This window comes from Patella vulgata, chromosome 2, assembly GCF_932274485.2.
Source record: "Patella vulgata chromosome 2, xgPatVulg1.2, whole genome shotgun sequence".
In the NCBI taxonomy this organism is placed as follows: Eukaryota; Metazoa; Mollusca; class Gastropoda; family Patellidae; genus Patella; species Patella vulgata.
The window spans coordinates 33,539,752-33,557,977 of NC_065880.2; the positions used below are offsets into that span (position 1 = coordinate 33,539,752).

Genomic DNA, 18,226 nt, shown 5'->3' on the forward strand with positions numbered 1-18,226 from the left:
AGTTATCTGACGTTACAAGGGAATTGAAATGAAACGCAACGGGGTTTAGTTTAACTTTTCTGCACCGACTGGGCTAATCAAACGTCATGCTGTGTGCTATGATGGTAATTTTTCCCGGACAGCGGAGCTACGGTCTACTCCCATTTCGAATTCTAACTGTCAAAGGTTCTTTTACGTTCACGCCAATGCGTATACCGGACCTCGTTGTTGTCCCATCCGAACGACTATACGTTGTCCATTTCCAGTCCCCCATCCTACACCACGCCGAAATGCCAACACCGAAATCGAACACGGGGCCTCCAGTTAGCGGACAACATCTTAATCACTGAGTCACCACGGTCCCCGCGTTGCAAGGGTGACAAATATCCAGTTATTTAACATACATAATATCACATCATTACATACTGTACCAAATACATAATAAATATTAAATTTCTTGTTAAAAGCTGGTTTTTATGAAGATACTTTAAAATTCATGAGTTCACCCCTTTGGTTTCCCAAACAAAGAAAAACAAACAAACGGACTTTCTGTGTTATATATTAGTGACATGACTTATTAAGCCAAACAACAACAACAAAAACATAAATAAAAAAATACATGTATATAATGGTGTTTTTAATAAAGTGACTTATTAGTATAGGGTCGGCAGGTCGGATGATTTAACAATACACCATGGGGGGGGGGGGGTTCACGCGTGTGCGTTAAATCACAAGGCCCGTCATTGAGTCTGCAGCATGGTTTCGTTTTCTGACAAGAAGTGGGTTTTCTCTGTGTCCACCGGTTTCCTCCCAGTACTAGAGACCCCTACGCGCAAGCGAATTATTGTTGTAAATGCTGGTTAATAATCATTAACAGGGTTATGGCCCACACGTTGTTTTAAACATCGGTTTAATAGACCTACATTTGGAAATGCCATGTGTTGCTATCTCATTAAATAAAGAAGTCTCTTGATTTCCAACGAATTTTGTTAACTTCTAGAGTTATTCTCCTCTATTATGAAATTCATGTTGATTATCTATCTGTTGGTTTGGTGTATATTTTTGCCGGGCGACCTATACTGTCGGCTCAAGTTATTAACATAATGATACAATATTCTGTTCTCTTTATTGCAGGATAGTAAGGATAGTATTGTAATAAATTCTAGAACCGAAGGGAAACTTAAGGATGATAATAATTTTAGCAGTGAAACAAACGGCGACATTACGTTAGACGAACATATCAGATTAACAAAGTATACTAAAGACATACGAGATTAAGTACATATTTCTGAAACGTGTGTCCATAAAGTTAGAAGCTAGTCGATGATGGCAGATAAAAAGTAACCGTAATGACTCACGAATATCGGTGTTCGTGAAGACTACAAGGCAGCTACTGTCCATTTATTGTAAAAATAACTAATTCATTATGCCTATAAGAACTTCTTTTATCAATAAAAGAACCTATTCAAAAAAATATGTCTTGTTTTTGTCTTGCTTGATTAGGTTCTGTTTTTGTTAATGCATTGCTGAACAAAGTTAAATGTACATCTTTTCCAATTTATATGAACTCAAATCATGATGGACATATTAGAATATATATAACTCGGTGAACTTACATATCGATGATCTATAACAATTGTGTATTAACTATCGATAATCCATCTGCCAATTGTCCTGTTTTTATGTTTTACTGTGACAGAAAATCTTTAGGAATCGCGTTATGGCATCATATCCAAGTTTAAACTACGGATAATTGAAATGTTGACAAAGCCACAAGGAGTAACGATAGCTTCCAATCCCATATATTTATAAATCTCGACGACAAAGATGATTGTGTGACAATAAGATACGTCACGTAAATATTTCATTTGAATGAAAATTAAGTAAGAAATTCATGAGTGTGAAATAATTAAATACAAGTTATAAATGAAATTTAATGTGGTATAACTCGCTACTTTTCTACACCGACCTGCCTAATGAAGACAGACATGCCTTAATTCCAGCTGTCATGGATTATGAAATGGGATTAAACTTCCTACTGTTCTGGTCCGACTGGTCTTATAAAGACGGGCATAGACCATTTTTCCCAGGACAGCGGCGCTACAGCCTACGCTTTTATCGAATTCCAACTATCATGGGATTTTTTACGTACACGGGACCTGTCTTTCGTTCGACTAGACAGCTGTCCTTGTCAGGCCCTGGGGGATCACGTGGCTAAGTGGGTAAGAGGCTGGCTCGCTATCCTGGAGGTCGGGTGTTCGATCCGTGCATTGGTCGAGAAAGTTCATTCAGACTTTCCGGCGTGGTTTCCCCTTGTCAGTGATGCTGGATGGAGGGCCTGACAAGGACAGCTGTCTAGTCGTTCGGATGGGACGAAAAACCGAGGTCTCGTGTACACATTGGCGTGCACGTAAAAGATACCTTGGCAGTTGGAATTCGATATAAGAGTAGACCATAGCGCCGCTGCCCGGGCAAAATTTCCCTCATAGCACACTGTATGGCGTATGCCCGTCTTCATAAGCCCAGGTTAGGAGCAGAACAGTAGGGCGTTAAACCCCATTTCATTTCATTTCATTTGTCAGGAACTCCGCCCTGCAAGACTGACATTGGGAAACCACGCTGGAAAATCAAGATGAACGTTTTCGGTAAACACCGGGAGAAAACCCTTGACCACCAGACTAGAGAGCCAGCTTCTTACTCACTGAACCATCGTGGCTCAAATCCTTTGAGCACTAAACATACATAATGTAAAGCAATACATTTTGTTGCCATTTTTATCCAGCTATATGCAATACATGCTAGAGACTCTCGAGACGACTAAAGCTTACCTGCCCTGCCCCAAAGGTCTAGACCATGAAGGGTCAGCTGTGATCTGAACACACCTACCTTTATATTTGGATTTTTATATGCCCACATTGAAATTTGGTCGTATATTGTCGTCGCCCCCGTCGGACGCGCTAGAGGCTAATGTTAATATCTGAATGACTTTAAATTTATGCACAGTACGTGTTTAAGGTCATGGGTGAAGAAGCAAATTGAATTTGAACGATTTACGATAATTAATGTCAGAGTTATGGCCCATGATATTTATGCACAGTGTTTAAGGTCATGGATGAAGAAGCCAATTGATTTTGAAAGATTTACGATAATTACTGCAAGAGTTATGATATTAAATGTTAGTATAGCGCAGAACTCATAATCAGAATTTAGTGTGTTGTAAATGTGTGCATTACTGACAAAAGTAAAAGTATGCCACAACCCTTGTTGACTGTCGGAGGACTAAGCTGCTGAGGGCGTATGTTTCGTTGCCTGACAACCTATCGTTAGCTGGTTATGTTGCCGCAGTATTTGCTTCAGTGACGAAGGGCTACAGTTATGTAGGCTACACCCAACATGCGCTCAAAGTTATCGTTTCCGGTAAAACTGTTGATCTGAATCAAGCGTGTCACACTCAAATCTTGACTGCGAATAACCCGATTCGGAATAATTGTTCCAGGTTGAATTCGGAAAAATATACGGATTCGTTAATTCAAATTCAGTTCGGTTTTTATCGAATTGAGTGTGACGCCAAAGTCCGGAATTGAATAAGACTTTATTCCGAATTCAATTCAGATTAAACCGCTAGTGCGAACGCAGCTTTAGACAAGTTAAAATAAGGTTATGTTGAACATTTTGGGCTTATTAGACCTAGATCACGAATTTCAAACTGCCATCAAGGTTTAAACCCCATCCAGTTCTTTTTAAAGACACATAATCACTAACACAAGTAACAGAAATCTATACGAGAACCCTTTAGCCAAAAGTCGATCAAGTTACGAACTTTTGTGTAAACGGGGCCCTATCGAATGCAACAGCCAGGAGTCAAAATGTGGCCCGAATGATGAACCAGAGAATGAACTTCATGTTTTCAAATCTAAATTAGAATAGTCCTACATATCGGCCACCCAATGGGACTTTTGAGTTAATCGTAGTCTACTATAAATCCCCCCCCCCCCCCCCGATCCCATGATTCGTTAGACTAAGCTGGGAGATTATCCGTTGATATTTTGATTTTGCTTAAATAATCAATCGGAGTAGGCCTACATGCTAACCCTAACCGTTTTTAGCAGACCCCCCCCCCCCCCTAAATGGGTTAGGGTTAGTATTCCCCAAAATATTCATTTATATAAAGCGGCCATGTGGACTCTGGAAATTTCCGAACGTCCCCTACCGGCCTACAATTAGCATCTGCCAAATATTTTTGTCCAAAAAAAAAAAAAAAAGCGACAGATACGCGGGATACGGACCCGTTTTGAAATGTCAATTTGGAGATTAAAGGGAGCTAACTCTATAGCAACATTCAACAAATATGGCGGTCGACAAAGTGGACATGCAAAACCCTGATGATATTGAAAACACTTCCGACTGTTGTTTTCATGAAGAATTTAAAGATTTAGCCGAAGTAAAAGATTTAATTTCCAAACTTCCCGATATCTACAATGATCAGACAAAACGGGAACTGTCATTTGAGAGAATTACACGTGAGTCATCACCAATCGACTGTCATTTTTTAAGAAAAATTCCACTTGTCTGTTCGGCTCATAATGAATGTCATATCGCCATGGATGGATCTTATAAAGTCCATCCATTCATATCTATTATATCTAACATCATTTATTGATATTAACAGGTGAACATTTTATTTGTTGTTGGGTTTTACGTAAATAAAGGCAAGACATGATCGTCAGATTCAGAGCTAGATTCAGTCTACTTATTATTTAGAAGAGAAGTCTAGTATTAATGACAAACCACCAACCTAGGCCATCTGAACAAGTCTTGTATGGTGGGTAACCACAGGGTGGGTAACCACAGGCTGGATTATTTAGTCTATTTGTCTCTAAAAACGTCACACGGGGGAGACAAATATTATGTACGGTAGGCCTACCATTAGTTTTTTGCCCTAGCCCTAGGTAAATCTTATGTTAATTTTTACGATTTTGCTTGGATCACAGCCTACACTAATAGGCTATACAGTATGTCGGTACGGTATCGTTACCACACAGACAAAAATTTTATGGGATTCAGTAGACCTACAATTAATGTTGTCTGGTTTTTAAAATTAAGATAGGCTACGTGTATTTTAAATTATCTTTCTAGAAATTGTTGATTATTATCAAGCACAACCGCACCTGATAGATCCTCATATTGGTAAGTATTTTATTTAACAAACCAACATTTCTCAAGAATTAATGCTGGGAAATCACTGTTTATTTGTATGGTGTGCAAACTATGAAGACTTGTCAATCTGATTAAAACACAGATCCTATTTTGTTTCATTTTTTATTGTTCAAAATTTCGTTTTGCTTGTCTTCACAACACTAGGATCTGGAAGGGTTGTTATATATAACAGGTGTTCTAGTTGATGTGAGAAATTAGCCAATAAAATGATCTGTTACAGTGAGTTTTTAGCGTGCTCTGCACGGAACTGTGGGTAAACCCCTAGAAATGTCACGCTGATTGATTAATCAATGTCTGATGTCATAGGGTCAAAAGCTGCTCGTATAACCTGACGCGACCTCCTGGTACAACTGGTCAGATCTTCATGTAGTGTAAGCCATCGAAAGTATAAAAAACGAAATTAAATAAAGATATGTATTTTAATCAAATTGAGGTCTTGTTATGTCATTTTAGTTCTGTTGATAATGATACATGCATGCTATGTCAGAGATGTTTCACATTATTCAACTTGTCTTAATTAAATTTAATTTCTTGATATTTTTTATAGAATTGATATTGACAGACTTACTCAAAATAACAAGAAGCAATGATAGTCCAACAGAATTAATAAATGAGGCATTTAAGTATGTCTATCTTATAACAAAGGTATAATATGGTAATGAAGATGATGACATGATATGAATGAATATGAATGAAATGGGGGTTAAGTTTATAATATTTTTCTGCACCATTTGGTCTGATGAAGACATGTAGAGGCATACACCATACATGTGCTAAGAAGGAAAGATTTGCCGGAACAGCAATTGAATTCCTATTGTCAAGGGGTTATTTATGTGCATGGAACCTTGGTTTTTCTCCCATCCGAATGATTAGACACTTTTCCTTGTGCCAGAAAAATCTTGAGGAACTTTCTCGGCCAGTGCCTCAACCACTGAGCTATAATATGAATTAAATAAAAAGAATCAACTGGATGTACACATGAATTATGTTAATAAAATAAGCTTAAGGACATTATGTTCACGCTGTGTTTACCTATACTAGTTATATGACTTCTGTGGTTGTTTGTTAACCTGTTAATTATTAGAATGACAAAAAGAGCAATTAGTAGTGACAAGAATGATAATAAACTTCACGACTGTTTATACATCTGATTGTCTTTAGTAATTGTCAAAATTGTCAGTATTACCGGTAATATAATATATAGTTTATCTATTCTGAACTCTGCAGATTTCTGAACATTTTGTAAAGTTTTGACTGTAAACCACTAAACCCCCAACACAAATAATTTGATTTGACATTTACAATATAAGTTGTTTTCACTGTCAGTGCCCACAGCGTAATAATTATGTTTGTATTTCAGATGAGAGGTTATAAAGTTTTTGTAAAGTTTTGACTGTAAACCACTAAACCCCCAACACAAATAATTTGATTTGACATTTACAATATAAGTTGTTTTCACTGTCAGTGCCCACAGCGTAATAATTATGTTTGTATTTCAGATGAGAGGTTATAAAGTTATAGTCCGTTTTTTACCACATGAAGTAGCAGATGTTGAACCTGTTATGGCGTTACTAGTCAAACAAGATCCTACAGATTTTACGGTATAATATCTACTTTTATATTTATACATTTTCTTAATTTATATTTACGAAAAGTATGGTACATGAGTAACATTTCATGTATGTTTGAGTTGATAAATAAAAGAGACACTAACACTGTTTTCATCGTCAGATATTGTTACACCAACATTTCGAAGAGGTACCCTCTTCTTCTTCAAGGTAGTAAATAAAACATTTAAAAATCATCTCTAAGGAAACAGAAATGATGTCATAGAGAACTGTGATGAAGAGTGTGGAACCAAGAGCGCGTGAAAAAGGGGAAAGTACCGAAAAATGTGGAAGGAAAGTCTAAAAAGTGTTGATGGGAAAGATGGTTTGAGCATTATTGTTAATACCTAGAGGTGTAACAATATCTGACGATGAAAACAGTGTTAGTGTCTCTTTTATTTATCAACTTTAATATATATAAAGAATTGAAAGGTATATAAAATACATGTAAGCATACATGTTAAATATGTAATCCATTTGAAACGCAAGGAAAATTAAAGCATTAAATAATACACATTTTGTGCCATTTGTAATGTTAGATACCATTGGTAATTGGTAGCCTGATTTAGTAGTGTGTCCTGTTTATTAATTAAACTGGTGCTGTCTTAATTAATATCTAATGTACATAATTCTAGTAATGGAATCCGATGTGTTTGAAGTTTCTGGAAATCTGTCTTATAGCCAATTCTGGCAAACCCTATATGTATTCAGATGAATTACCAGTGGGGCTGTAGGATATTTCAAATTTTAAAAATCAATAACATAAATAGCCATTATTGCAATATTATAGTGCTCCAAGCAAGAAGACTCAAAAAATCTTTTTTTATCTGGTATTAATGGTGGTTAAAAGTAACTTGTGGGTTTTCTTGCTTTTAATTTTGTTATTAAAGATATACATGTATTTTTAACATTAGACAATAGACATGCTATTTTTAATTCCCTGTATACCAATATGAAAACATTTTAAAATCATAAAATTTGACAGAGTCCCTTTAATACTGGTAGTAGAAACACCATGTAGGTATATGGGAAAATAAATTTGAATCATTATAAGGACAAGCTCACACTAACTATTTTTTAATAAAATACCATAATATCTATCAGAGAATATTATAGAAGAAATGACAACAATCTAAGGACAAATGATATATTATTGCTGTATTTTCAACTGTCAAAAATTATTGTCAATAAAATTTATATATTGTGATTTATTGAAATTATCGTCCAGCAGTAAGTAACAGTTGAAGTTCTGCATGCATATTAATCAGATAGTGACCAATTTTAACCATTAATGATTTTTTTTACACAATGGAAGTAAGACTATAAAATTGTCTTACATCTAAAAATTCAAGAGGTTTATACATGTATATGCCCACATTGAAATGTGATTGTATATTGTTGTCTGTCTGTCTTTTGTCCATCTGGCATCCACTCTTTTTTTAATTCTGGAATAATGCTTACCACCAAAAAATATGCCATAGCAATATATTATATCTTACATAAATGTGTTCAAGCTCAACTAAATTTCACATTAAATTTACTATTTCAGTGCTGGGAAACAAGATATATTATTTTACTCTGGATGTCCATGTTATGTAAAATACCATTTGATTTAACCAGACTTGATGCCTCTGGAAAAGCTGGTCAGAAAGAACCTATTATGGACAGAATTTACAAACTAGGACAGGTATAATAGATTGCTGGAATTTGGCTACTAATAAAATTATCTTTGTGGTGACACTTAGAGCTAAATACATAAATGACATTAAGATGTTAGTGTAGTTATAGCAAGAAAATCTGTAGTTGAATGGTCATATGAATTATTTCTTAAAATTACATCTCTGTCTTTTAGTTGATCTATTAAAGGGTAAGTTAAACATTATATTTGACATAGAATTAAAATTCTGTTTTTTTTTTTTGTTTAAAGAGTTACTTGACTGTTAATGATAAATCAAGAGATGCTGCAGCCTTTATGATGAGTCAGTTTGTCACCCGACCAGATGTCAGTAAAGTCAAATTATCCCCGTTTCTAGACTGGGCACTTCAAACTTTACGTGAAGCTGATTGTAAGTAAAGTTATTACTATAAAATATTAAACACTTTACTTTTTAGGTCATAGACCAATCATGGTTTCCATGTAAAGAACACAGGGGAAAAATGACACATGTCACACTTTAACCATTTTGAGAATAACTTTTTAATAATTTCTTTGATCATTCCAATTTTGTAACAACAGATAAAGGAATCATTTCCAATTATCTGTGAGTAATATCTACACTTTATGTCTCTTAGCAGCTCAGAAAGGTACATTGCTGTCTATAACCATAAACTTATCTGCCACTTTAAGATGATGTTTAGGGTCCAGGGCCTTTTTCCCCTGTGGTCTTCAGTTGATTAATATTGATTGACAACCCAATCATTTAATTGACCTGGTATTGCTGGTAATAGTCAGAAGATATATATTTTTTATTATTTGCTTGGGTAAGAGGTTATTTTACTTTTTAAGAAAAAGAAATCTTTTGAAAGATTTTCTGTCAAAAATTATTTTTTACTTTTGTTGTGAAACTTCCATAAAATTAAAAATTTTAATCAATAGATACATGAATATGCATGACAATAGACTAAGTATGTCTCCACAGGAGAATTTATATGCAGGGTACTTGGGTTGAATCAAATGATTGGGGATTACATTGGACTAGGAGTGGATTGGGGGTGGGGGCAATGTGCCTTTGAGGTTACTATTCATGTACATGTAAATGATATCTAGTGAATGTCATAGTAACATGCAAGTTACTATATGTCTTTTGTAATTGATATCTTTCACATTTATAATGTATTTTATATACAGGTGAAACTATGTTGGGTATAAACAAAGCTTGTGGTGTTTTATCTACTATAGCTTTATTATATAAACATGGAAAAAGAGAAGATGTCTTACAATATGGTAAGTATTTAACTGAACTTAAAAAACTATTTTTTCTCAACAAATGAATAGCTTTGAATGCAATAGAAGAAATCTATAAGATTATAACCCGTTAACTGGAAGAAACTGCTAAAACTGTATAATTTGAGAGGCAGAAGTGTGTAAAGTCTGCTTTCATGAAGATCTGTGTAGATGTACTGTTTAAGCAGCATTTGATCTGTATATGTACTGTTTAAAGGGTAATTTGATCTGTAGATGTACTGTTTAAAGCGTAATAATTTAATCTGTAGATGTTGTTAGGATCAGTAGAACATATAAGTGAGAGATCACCCGGACTCGTCTGTTTTTCTTGTGTTTTAGAACAACCTTCTTCTATGAAGTAGGCCTACTTAATAGTGATACAGATATATATGAACAACGAAGACCATTTTGATGCCATTTGATAGACTATCAATTAATGAAACATTAATTACTGCTTTACATGAAGGTCATTGCATATCAACTGGACCAATGGTGGGAACATGACCCCCTCAAATATATGTTATAATATATGGCCTTAAAATAACAAATCCAAAATTTTACCTCTCTCGGTAAAAAAACTCACTGAGATGTGGCCATTTGAAATTAGGGTACTGAAACATTTCTAATAGGAATAGAACTCGGTGAGTTTTCAACCTAGAGAGGTACAATTTTGGATTTCTTAGCTTAAGGCCATATACTATAACATATATTTTTTATAATATTTTGGAGGGGGTCATCGAAATTTGGTCCACTTGACATGGAATGACCCATAATAATGTACATTTCAAGCTCAAGTTCTAATAACTGGTTTTATTTATAACAGCCCCCAAAGTTCTTGATGGAATAAGTGAATGTAATTTAAAAGAAAAAGAAAATTCAATTCTGCGGAAGATAGCAATTAAAGTGACTCAAAGATTAGGCCTCACATTCCTGAAGACACAAGTTATATCCTGGAGGTATGAAATAATTCACTGCATTCAGACATTTTCAGGTCATGTATTCAATTTGCATTCCAATTTAAAGGAGCAGTGGAAGATTTAATATGGTATCCATTAATAGAAATAGATTTAAAGGAGCTAAACCTCTGACTCAATATTATCCATAATATTTGAAATATAAAACATGATTTAGAATTCACTATTGGTCTATTTATATCAATATTGATGTTATCTTATCGTGAAAATATCGGCTCCTGATATCTAATATTTAAGACATAATAAACATGTCTATGAACATAATTGTTTCGAGTGCCATTATGGTGTTAGTAAATTATAATATTTTGTATGTATTATTGTTTTTGAACAGATATAATCGTGGAAATCGAAGTTTAGCCAGTAATTTACAGTCAAATAAAGACGATACAGTAGTTAATAAACAGGTAAATACTATACAGGATGACGAGGGACATGAAGATATACCAGAATCTATTGAAGAAATATTAGGTAAATCATTCTTCACATAATAGAGAGATAGATGGGGTTTAAAATCCACTCAACACAATTCATTTTGGGACTAATATATGGTTAAATTTATTTCATTAATTTGCTTGCTCGTAGGATTCTTTAGCTGTGAGAGGAAACCAAAGGACCTAGAGAAAAGCCACAGGGTAGGGCATGTCATGTATAAGCAGGGAATCGAAACCACGCCACTTGACAGACCTTATGATCTAATGTGCACATGTTAAACCTGTGAGTCATCCAACTCCCCACCCCCCCTTCTTTAGATAATAGAAATATACAGAGATAACAGGGTTGGATAAACCATGTCAGTGCTTGGGTGGGAATTTCAGAGCAAACCTTAAAACCTATTATATCTGAAATAATGTATGGATGATCGCCCATTTCCTGATAAACTGGCGGCACTATAAGCATATAGATGTCTACCAGCAGAGTTAAAGTCAAAAGTCAAGCCTTTGCAGACCAAATGAGGCCCCATAGAATTTTCCTCGTATTTTTGAATCTGCATTAGAATCTTTCGGTTATCTAATGGAAAATAAATCCCTGCCTTCCGGTGTAGAGAGTTGATTATGGGCTTGTCATGTTAATAAATTTCTTAATAAAGAGTTTATATGATATTTGAAGGCAAAAAAAATACCCGCAATAGGCAGATTTAGCTTTTCTTTTACATAACGGATCTTTAAATGTACTGTTTGTTATTTTAGGTGAATTATTAGAAGGACTGCGAGATAGAGATACTATTGTCAGATGGTCAGCAGCTAAAGGGTAAATATTTTATTCTGGCTGGGTAGTTTCCATGGTTTCATTGAAAATGAAATGAAATGAAATGAAATGGGGTTTAACGTCCTACAGAAAAGTCCATTGAGTTTTCACCAAGTGAAGTAGAACTTAACAACTTTGTATATGTGATAGACAAATCACACAGTATCTCTTAATTTTTCGGGTTACGAAGAAGAAGCCTTTTTTTTTAAAATCCTTTTTACTAGCTATGTTTTTTCAATTGTTTTTTAGTATTGGTCGTGTAACTGGGCGATTACCTAGAAGTTTAGCTGATGAAGTTGTAGAATCTGTTTTACAATTATTTACGTTACAGGAAACAGATGGAGCATGGCATGGAGGTTAGTACATGGCTTCACATCCATCATCTATTCTCCATTTCTTGTGAACACTCTACAGGTCACAGTTCTTGTCAGACTTTTGAAATCTAGAGGGATAATTCATTTTGTCATTAGGAAGAACTCAAAGTTCATTTTCTGTTACACAGTGGATATTTTCAAAATGTATTCTGCTGGTTGTGTTGATAATGATTTTAAAACTAGTACAGACAACTTTGCTGCTGGTGGGCATATTAGGGTTCCTTACAAGCTTCTATCTTTCAATTGGTTTTCAATTATTTTCAAAGATATGATTCGTTGTAAATCTACATACCTATCTACTTAGGATATTTTGGTTTTGTTTACATAATTAAATAAAGATAATCAATTTGCATACAATTTAGCTTTGATAAAGCTGTGAAAACTGAGTTATTGTCTGGGAAATGCATGAATGGGATCAGTGACTTTAATCTAATGTTGTAGTATATAAATTGATAACACAATTATAGGGAATACAAAGGTTATCTTGTCTTTATAGTAGAAACAGCACCAGAAATAAACGTCTTAAGTAAAGTGTATTCCATATTGTGTCATGTGTTACTCTTTCTGTTAAATATCGCTTAAACTTTAGATAAATTGATGTTTGCTAGCTTCATATAAAAGTTGTTATATTTTCTATAGTTTGTCTAGCAGTAGCTGAATTATTATATAATGTTGTTATATTTTCTATAGGTTGCCTAGCAATAGCTGAATTAGGTAGAAGAGGATTATTATTACCAGAAAGATTACCTACAGGTAAATTCAAAATTTAAAAGTTTAAGATTCCAAACAGCAAATATAAACTGATCATAAACAGTAATAGGTTGTCTTACCAAAATAAACATCAGTGTAGAAATTATTAATATAGGTCAATCTCAATGTAAAGGCCATGTTACCATCTTTGTCAATGGCTGAACTCATAACTTTTCAGTCCACAAACTTGGTAAAATTAATCAATTTTCAGCCCTAATGTATTTTAAGATATGGCCTACCGCTAGTCTCACATACTGTAATAAGACATTCTATCTACCTTAGCTAATTGTGGCATGTTACAGCTATATATAATTGTCTATTATAAACAAAGTTATTGCATCTTAGAAAAATCGTATCATAGACATCCTCACTACAACTTATGTTCTATCTCAAAGCCCTTCATATTGTTATGAATCATAGTGAAAATGGCAGTGTATGAGGCTAGCCTTAGATTTTTATAATTTAGATGTTAAAAACTGCCAATGATATCAGATATGTATTAATATGATAGTACTTATAAGGCAACACAAATAAAATAACTTGTTTCTCGGGCACCGCCCGCACGCAAAATTGGTTGCGCGTGCAGTCTATTTATTAGTCTTGATGAAAAAAAATAAATATGTAACGCCCGCCCGCACATCGACAAGCAAGTCGTAAAAAAAATATCCCGCATGTACCTACATCCGCCATACATGTATATCTATTCAAATGTATTGAAACTGATTCAGATGAACATGCTGTCTTTTTTATCCGAACAATGGCGAAGTTTGGCAGATTTGCCTTTTTTATTGATATCGAAAGAACCTCCATTTTGTATCACGTGATATTAATTACCTCCCCTGATAAACTAGAATTTGATTGTGTTAAAAGTCATTGGCGACAATATTTCAATCATTCGATCGTAATCGGCTCATTATTGCCGGCTTCAGTCGGTCCTTGTTTGGAAAATCCTATTGATAAAATAATGAACCGTAGAACAGGTTAATTAATTATAGCTAAGAATACGATACGATGACGATAGTCGTCATAATGCATACCTTAGAATCTGGGTCATTATTAGCACATTTACGGTAGTTTCGATAATCCGGAAAATAATAATTGGATTACCGATTTGATGGTTTTACTGACCAATTGTTAGTTAGATTTAAATAGTCATTCAATATAAACACCGGATAGAACACCGAATATCCTGAGAAACACACCGAATATCCCAAGAAACAGTATTTCCGGCAATCTCCAATACCGATGACACGGTGTGACATGCATTGGTTGGAATTCGGTAAATAATTATAAATAAACCGGCGATACTAGATTTAGTTTTAAATACTGTTTACCATGATTATTATTTTTGATACACCTGGTGAAAGAGGCTTAGTTTTTAAAAATATTGTTGTCTTTATGGAGGGCTATTATAGTCGTATGGAATTTTATTTTAAACCAATTTCAATTATGTGAATTAAATATGGAAAATTATTTTCCTTTCAGTCAGTGTTCAGTCTCAGTGTTTTAGTAGACTTGATTTTGGGTTTATGTTTTAAGTATGTACAATAAAGTTGAATATAACGGAAAGCAAAAACGTAAACAAGTAATGACTTTCTCATTTAAAAAAAAAAAAAAAGAAAGACCGCCCTCCCGCCCCAACAATTTTCAGCAATAGCCAAATTTTATTTTGCACCATCAATGAGTAAAAAAAAAAAAAGAAACCGCCCTCCCTCCCTACAGTTTCAGCTGTCAGTTGCCCGAGAAACAAGACATTTATTTTGTGTGGCCTAATTGTTAACTGATATTATTGATGTAAATGTTGTAATATTTTTAAGTTGTACCAGTAGTGTTAAAAGCTCTAGCATATGATGAAAGAAAAGGTAATTTCTCTGTTGGGTCACATGTTAGAGATGCTGCCTGTTATGTCTGCTGGGCTTTTGCTAGAGCTTATGAACCTGAAGAAATCAAACCTTTTGTTAACAGAATTGCTAAGTGAGTCGGTTTATTTTAATTTTGATTTCATATTTTGTTATTGTTACATTAGAGCATGGCCCCACTTGTATGATGTCATAATTCCTCAAAACTCAATGGGAAGCAGTGTTGACTCAGATAGTAAGTTGCTGGCTTACAAACAAGGAAGTACTGTTGGAATTTGAAAACAGTGTAGGCTGTAGCACTGCTGTCCTGGTAAAATTTCCCTCATAGCACAATGCATGGTGTATGCCCGTTTGCATTAGTGACAGTTGGTGCAGAAAAGTAGGATGTTAAACATTTCTTTTCCAAGCATAATCCATGATAGTCAATTATGATACTGCCGTGGTGATTAGATGGTCTCCAAAGTCAGCCATATTCTCCTTATAGTGTCACAGTAACGATATAATATATCATCTGTGACACTATAATATTTTGTCATGGCTGAATGAGTTTAGAGATTTCAGGTTTTATTCATATTTTTATGGTTGAACATTTGATTGTATTTGCAGTGGGCTGATTATAGCAACTATATTTGATAGAGAAGTTAATGTCAGGAAAGCAGCTTCTGCAGCATTTCAAGAAAATGTGGGAAGACAGGTAAAAATATTTATCGATTAAATGTTAATATAAAAACAATACTGTTGTTGTTATAATCCTGTTACTAAATTCTAAGAAGCGTAACCTATCCCAATAAACAGTTCAACAGATAATTTAAATTATTCTAAACGTGAATATCATAAATATCACAGGATCTGTATTATACAAATTTAAAAAAAAAAAAAAAAATAGTTTTTCAATTATAGTTGTATTTGTGCTTAAGTTTCATTCAGGAAATGGTCAAAAATGAATATATAACTAAAGATTGTGGTTGACTTGACCTTTGGAGTGGAGTATAAGTTCAATCGTTTCTTTTTGATTACAACATTGTAATTCTGGGATAATTATCATCCATGATAGAATCCATTTTCAGATAAAATTGAATTATATATGATTGTCCATTAGTGTTATTACATGATTGTTGATAACATTTATAGATGTTGTGTACTTGATAACTGAGCCTACTCTACATTTATTATTGGAGTTACCCTGCAACAGAATAGGAGAACAAGTATATTGTGTTTTTGACTTTAATTATTTTTATACTAGGGCATATTTCCACATGGCATAGATATAGTTACAACAGCAGATTATTTTGTAGTTGGTAATAGATCACAGTGCTATCTAGAAATAAGGTTAGAAAAATCATTTATCTCTTTCATATTCTTTCATATATAAGGCGCTAACTCAAAATAGTCCAGAGTTTTCGACATTACAAAAACAACTTATTGTTCCATTTCAATCAATATTGATGTTGTTATCTTACTATGGAAAAACTCTGGCTCCGGATGTAATATTTAAGACACAGTGAACAAATGCCGGCATTTACTCAATGCTCTCGTATGTGATTTGAAATAAGATGCCTTTAAAGTTGCAATTTCATATTTTTAAGTTATATTTTTAAAATTTATTAAAATAAAGCCTTAAAATAGATGGTATCTATAAACAGTCCTACCTTGTTAAAGAATAATCCTATTAATCCTATAATTCACTATTGCCAGTTGAGAAATTGCCAAAAATATCGACAAATTCGAACGTTTGAAGTTAGCTATTCCATGGTGGACAATAGAAAACAAGGGAGGTAATTGTGTTATTATTTCCGGTGTAAATGAGTTTTAAGTGTGAGAATGACACCTATGATCGTATAATAGTGAGTTGACAACCTATTAAGCAAAGGACATAGAAATAATTATGTTTTGACTTTCTTAGAAAATATGAAATTGTAACTTTAAGAATGAGGCTAAACGTCAGTGTTTAAGTGAAATGTCAAACCGTAGATTTGATGTAGACTGGCATATTAAAAATTAAACAAGGATGATATATAAAATAAAAGGTTAAATATAGCACAAAAGGTGAATAAGTTCCTTTAAGCAATAGAGGTGGGTGAGAGAGGAGAAGAGTAATTTTTGTAGAGATAAACAATAAGTAATGCTACTAGTGGTAACGGTTTATGAACTGATTTACAATCGGGGGTCATTTTACTCATCTCATGAAAATTTGCTAGTCCGATGGCATTAAAACCTAATAATGTGAATCCATGAATATATTCTTTCTAAATCTCACAGGTAACCCTAGAATGCAGTTCTATTTTTTTATTTCAGTGTATACATAGCTCAATTTGAAGAATATACAGAAAGTTTAGTTAATCATCTGGTGAATGTTAAAATATCACATTGGGACAGGTTCGTTGGCTGTCTTAACTATTTTACTTTGCTAAAAATAATTACAGTTCAAAATTTAAAAGATCTAGAAGAGTTGTTAAATTACCCACTTTCTGGTTGATGTCAGGGATTAGCCAATTAAATTGTCTGTTGAGTCAAGTTCTTATTTTCGGCATGCAGAGCTGTGAGTAGATATTCCCACTGATAGAAAACAAATCAAAGCAAAAGTTGTATTTCAAAATAGCCACTTGAAAAAACAATACTGATTGATTAATCGAATGACTGATGTCATAATATCAAAAGGGAGACATATGACCCCTGATCCCTGTTGCAACCTCCCACTACAACTGGTCAGATCTTCATATAGTGGAGGCCACCGAAAGCATAAAAAAAAACCCCAAACAAAATGGAGATCTGTATTTTTATCAGATTGCATTAAATTAATTTGTTGCCCATCTGTATATAATTGTTTAATAACAGTGTTATTTAAATGTTTTATGATATTTATATTATAGTGCAATAAGGGAGTTATCTGCTGAAGCTCTCTACAATTTAACAGCTACATGTCCACAATATATGATTAAAACTGGTAAGTATATATAGTTCTGTGTTCAGATTTCCAGTTTCTGGTAATCACCTGATTTGTGTATCATGGTTTCTTTTGGCGTAAGAAATATGAATTGGAACTGAATAATTATTGGATATGTTATGTCATTGTGTTACAGCTTTACCAACTATACAACTTTTTGACCAACTATAATAGAATAAGAATTGTTTATATGATTGTGTTACAGCTTTACCAACTATATTAAGTAGAACAACTAGTATAGATTTATTTATGAGACATGGTGCAGTATTATCAGCAGCTTATATTACACATGCATTATATAATTATGCTCTTCAGAACAAACAGTAAGTACAT

At 33.8% G+C, this 18,226-nt stretch overlaps 1 protein-coding gene across 1 annotated transcript in view; it reads left to right on the top strand.

The window, feature by feature from the left end:
* The first annotated feature begins 4,321 nt into the window (after positions 1–4,321).
* The window catches only part of LOC126810425 (tubulin-specific chaperone D), a 33,006-nt gene continuing 19,101 nt past the window's right edge, over positions 4,322–18,226 (top strand). The window contains exons 1-18 of the mRNA XM_050535484.1: positions 4,322–4,499; positions 5,116–5,166; positions 5,744–5,841; positions 6,696–6,797; positions 8,353–8,490; positions 8,731–8,869; positions 9,652–9,747; positions 10,571–10,703; positions 11,053–11,189; positions 11,909–11,969; positions 12,216–12,322; positions 13,031–13,093; positions 14,908–15,064; positions 15,556–15,643; positions 16,193–16,278; positions 17,245–17,325; positions 17,820–17,893; positions 18,099–18,216. Of these exons, the coding sequence (XP_050391441.1) occupies positions 4,328–4,499; positions 5,116–5,166; positions 5,744–5,841; positions 6,696–6,797; positions 8,353–8,490; positions 8,731–8,869; positions 9,652–9,747; positions 10,571–10,703; positions 11,053–11,189; positions 11,909–11,969; positions 12,216–12,322; positions 13,031–13,093; positions 14,908–15,064; positions 15,556–15,643; positions 16,193–16,278; positions 17,245–17,325; positions 17,820–17,893; positions 18,099–18,216 (1,901 nt within the window). The 5' untranslated portion in view covers positions 4,322–4,327. The remainder of the gene's footprint in view (positions 4,500–5,115; positions 5,167–5,743; positions 5,842–6,695; positions 6,798–8,352; positions 8,491–8,730; positions 8,870–9,651; positions 9,748–10,570; positions 10,704–11,052; positions 11,190–11,908; positions 11,970–12,215; positions 12,323–13,030; positions 13,094–14,907; positions 15,065–15,555; positions 15,644–16,192; positions 16,279–17,244; positions 17,326–17,819; positions 17,894–18,098; positions 18,217–18,226) is intronic.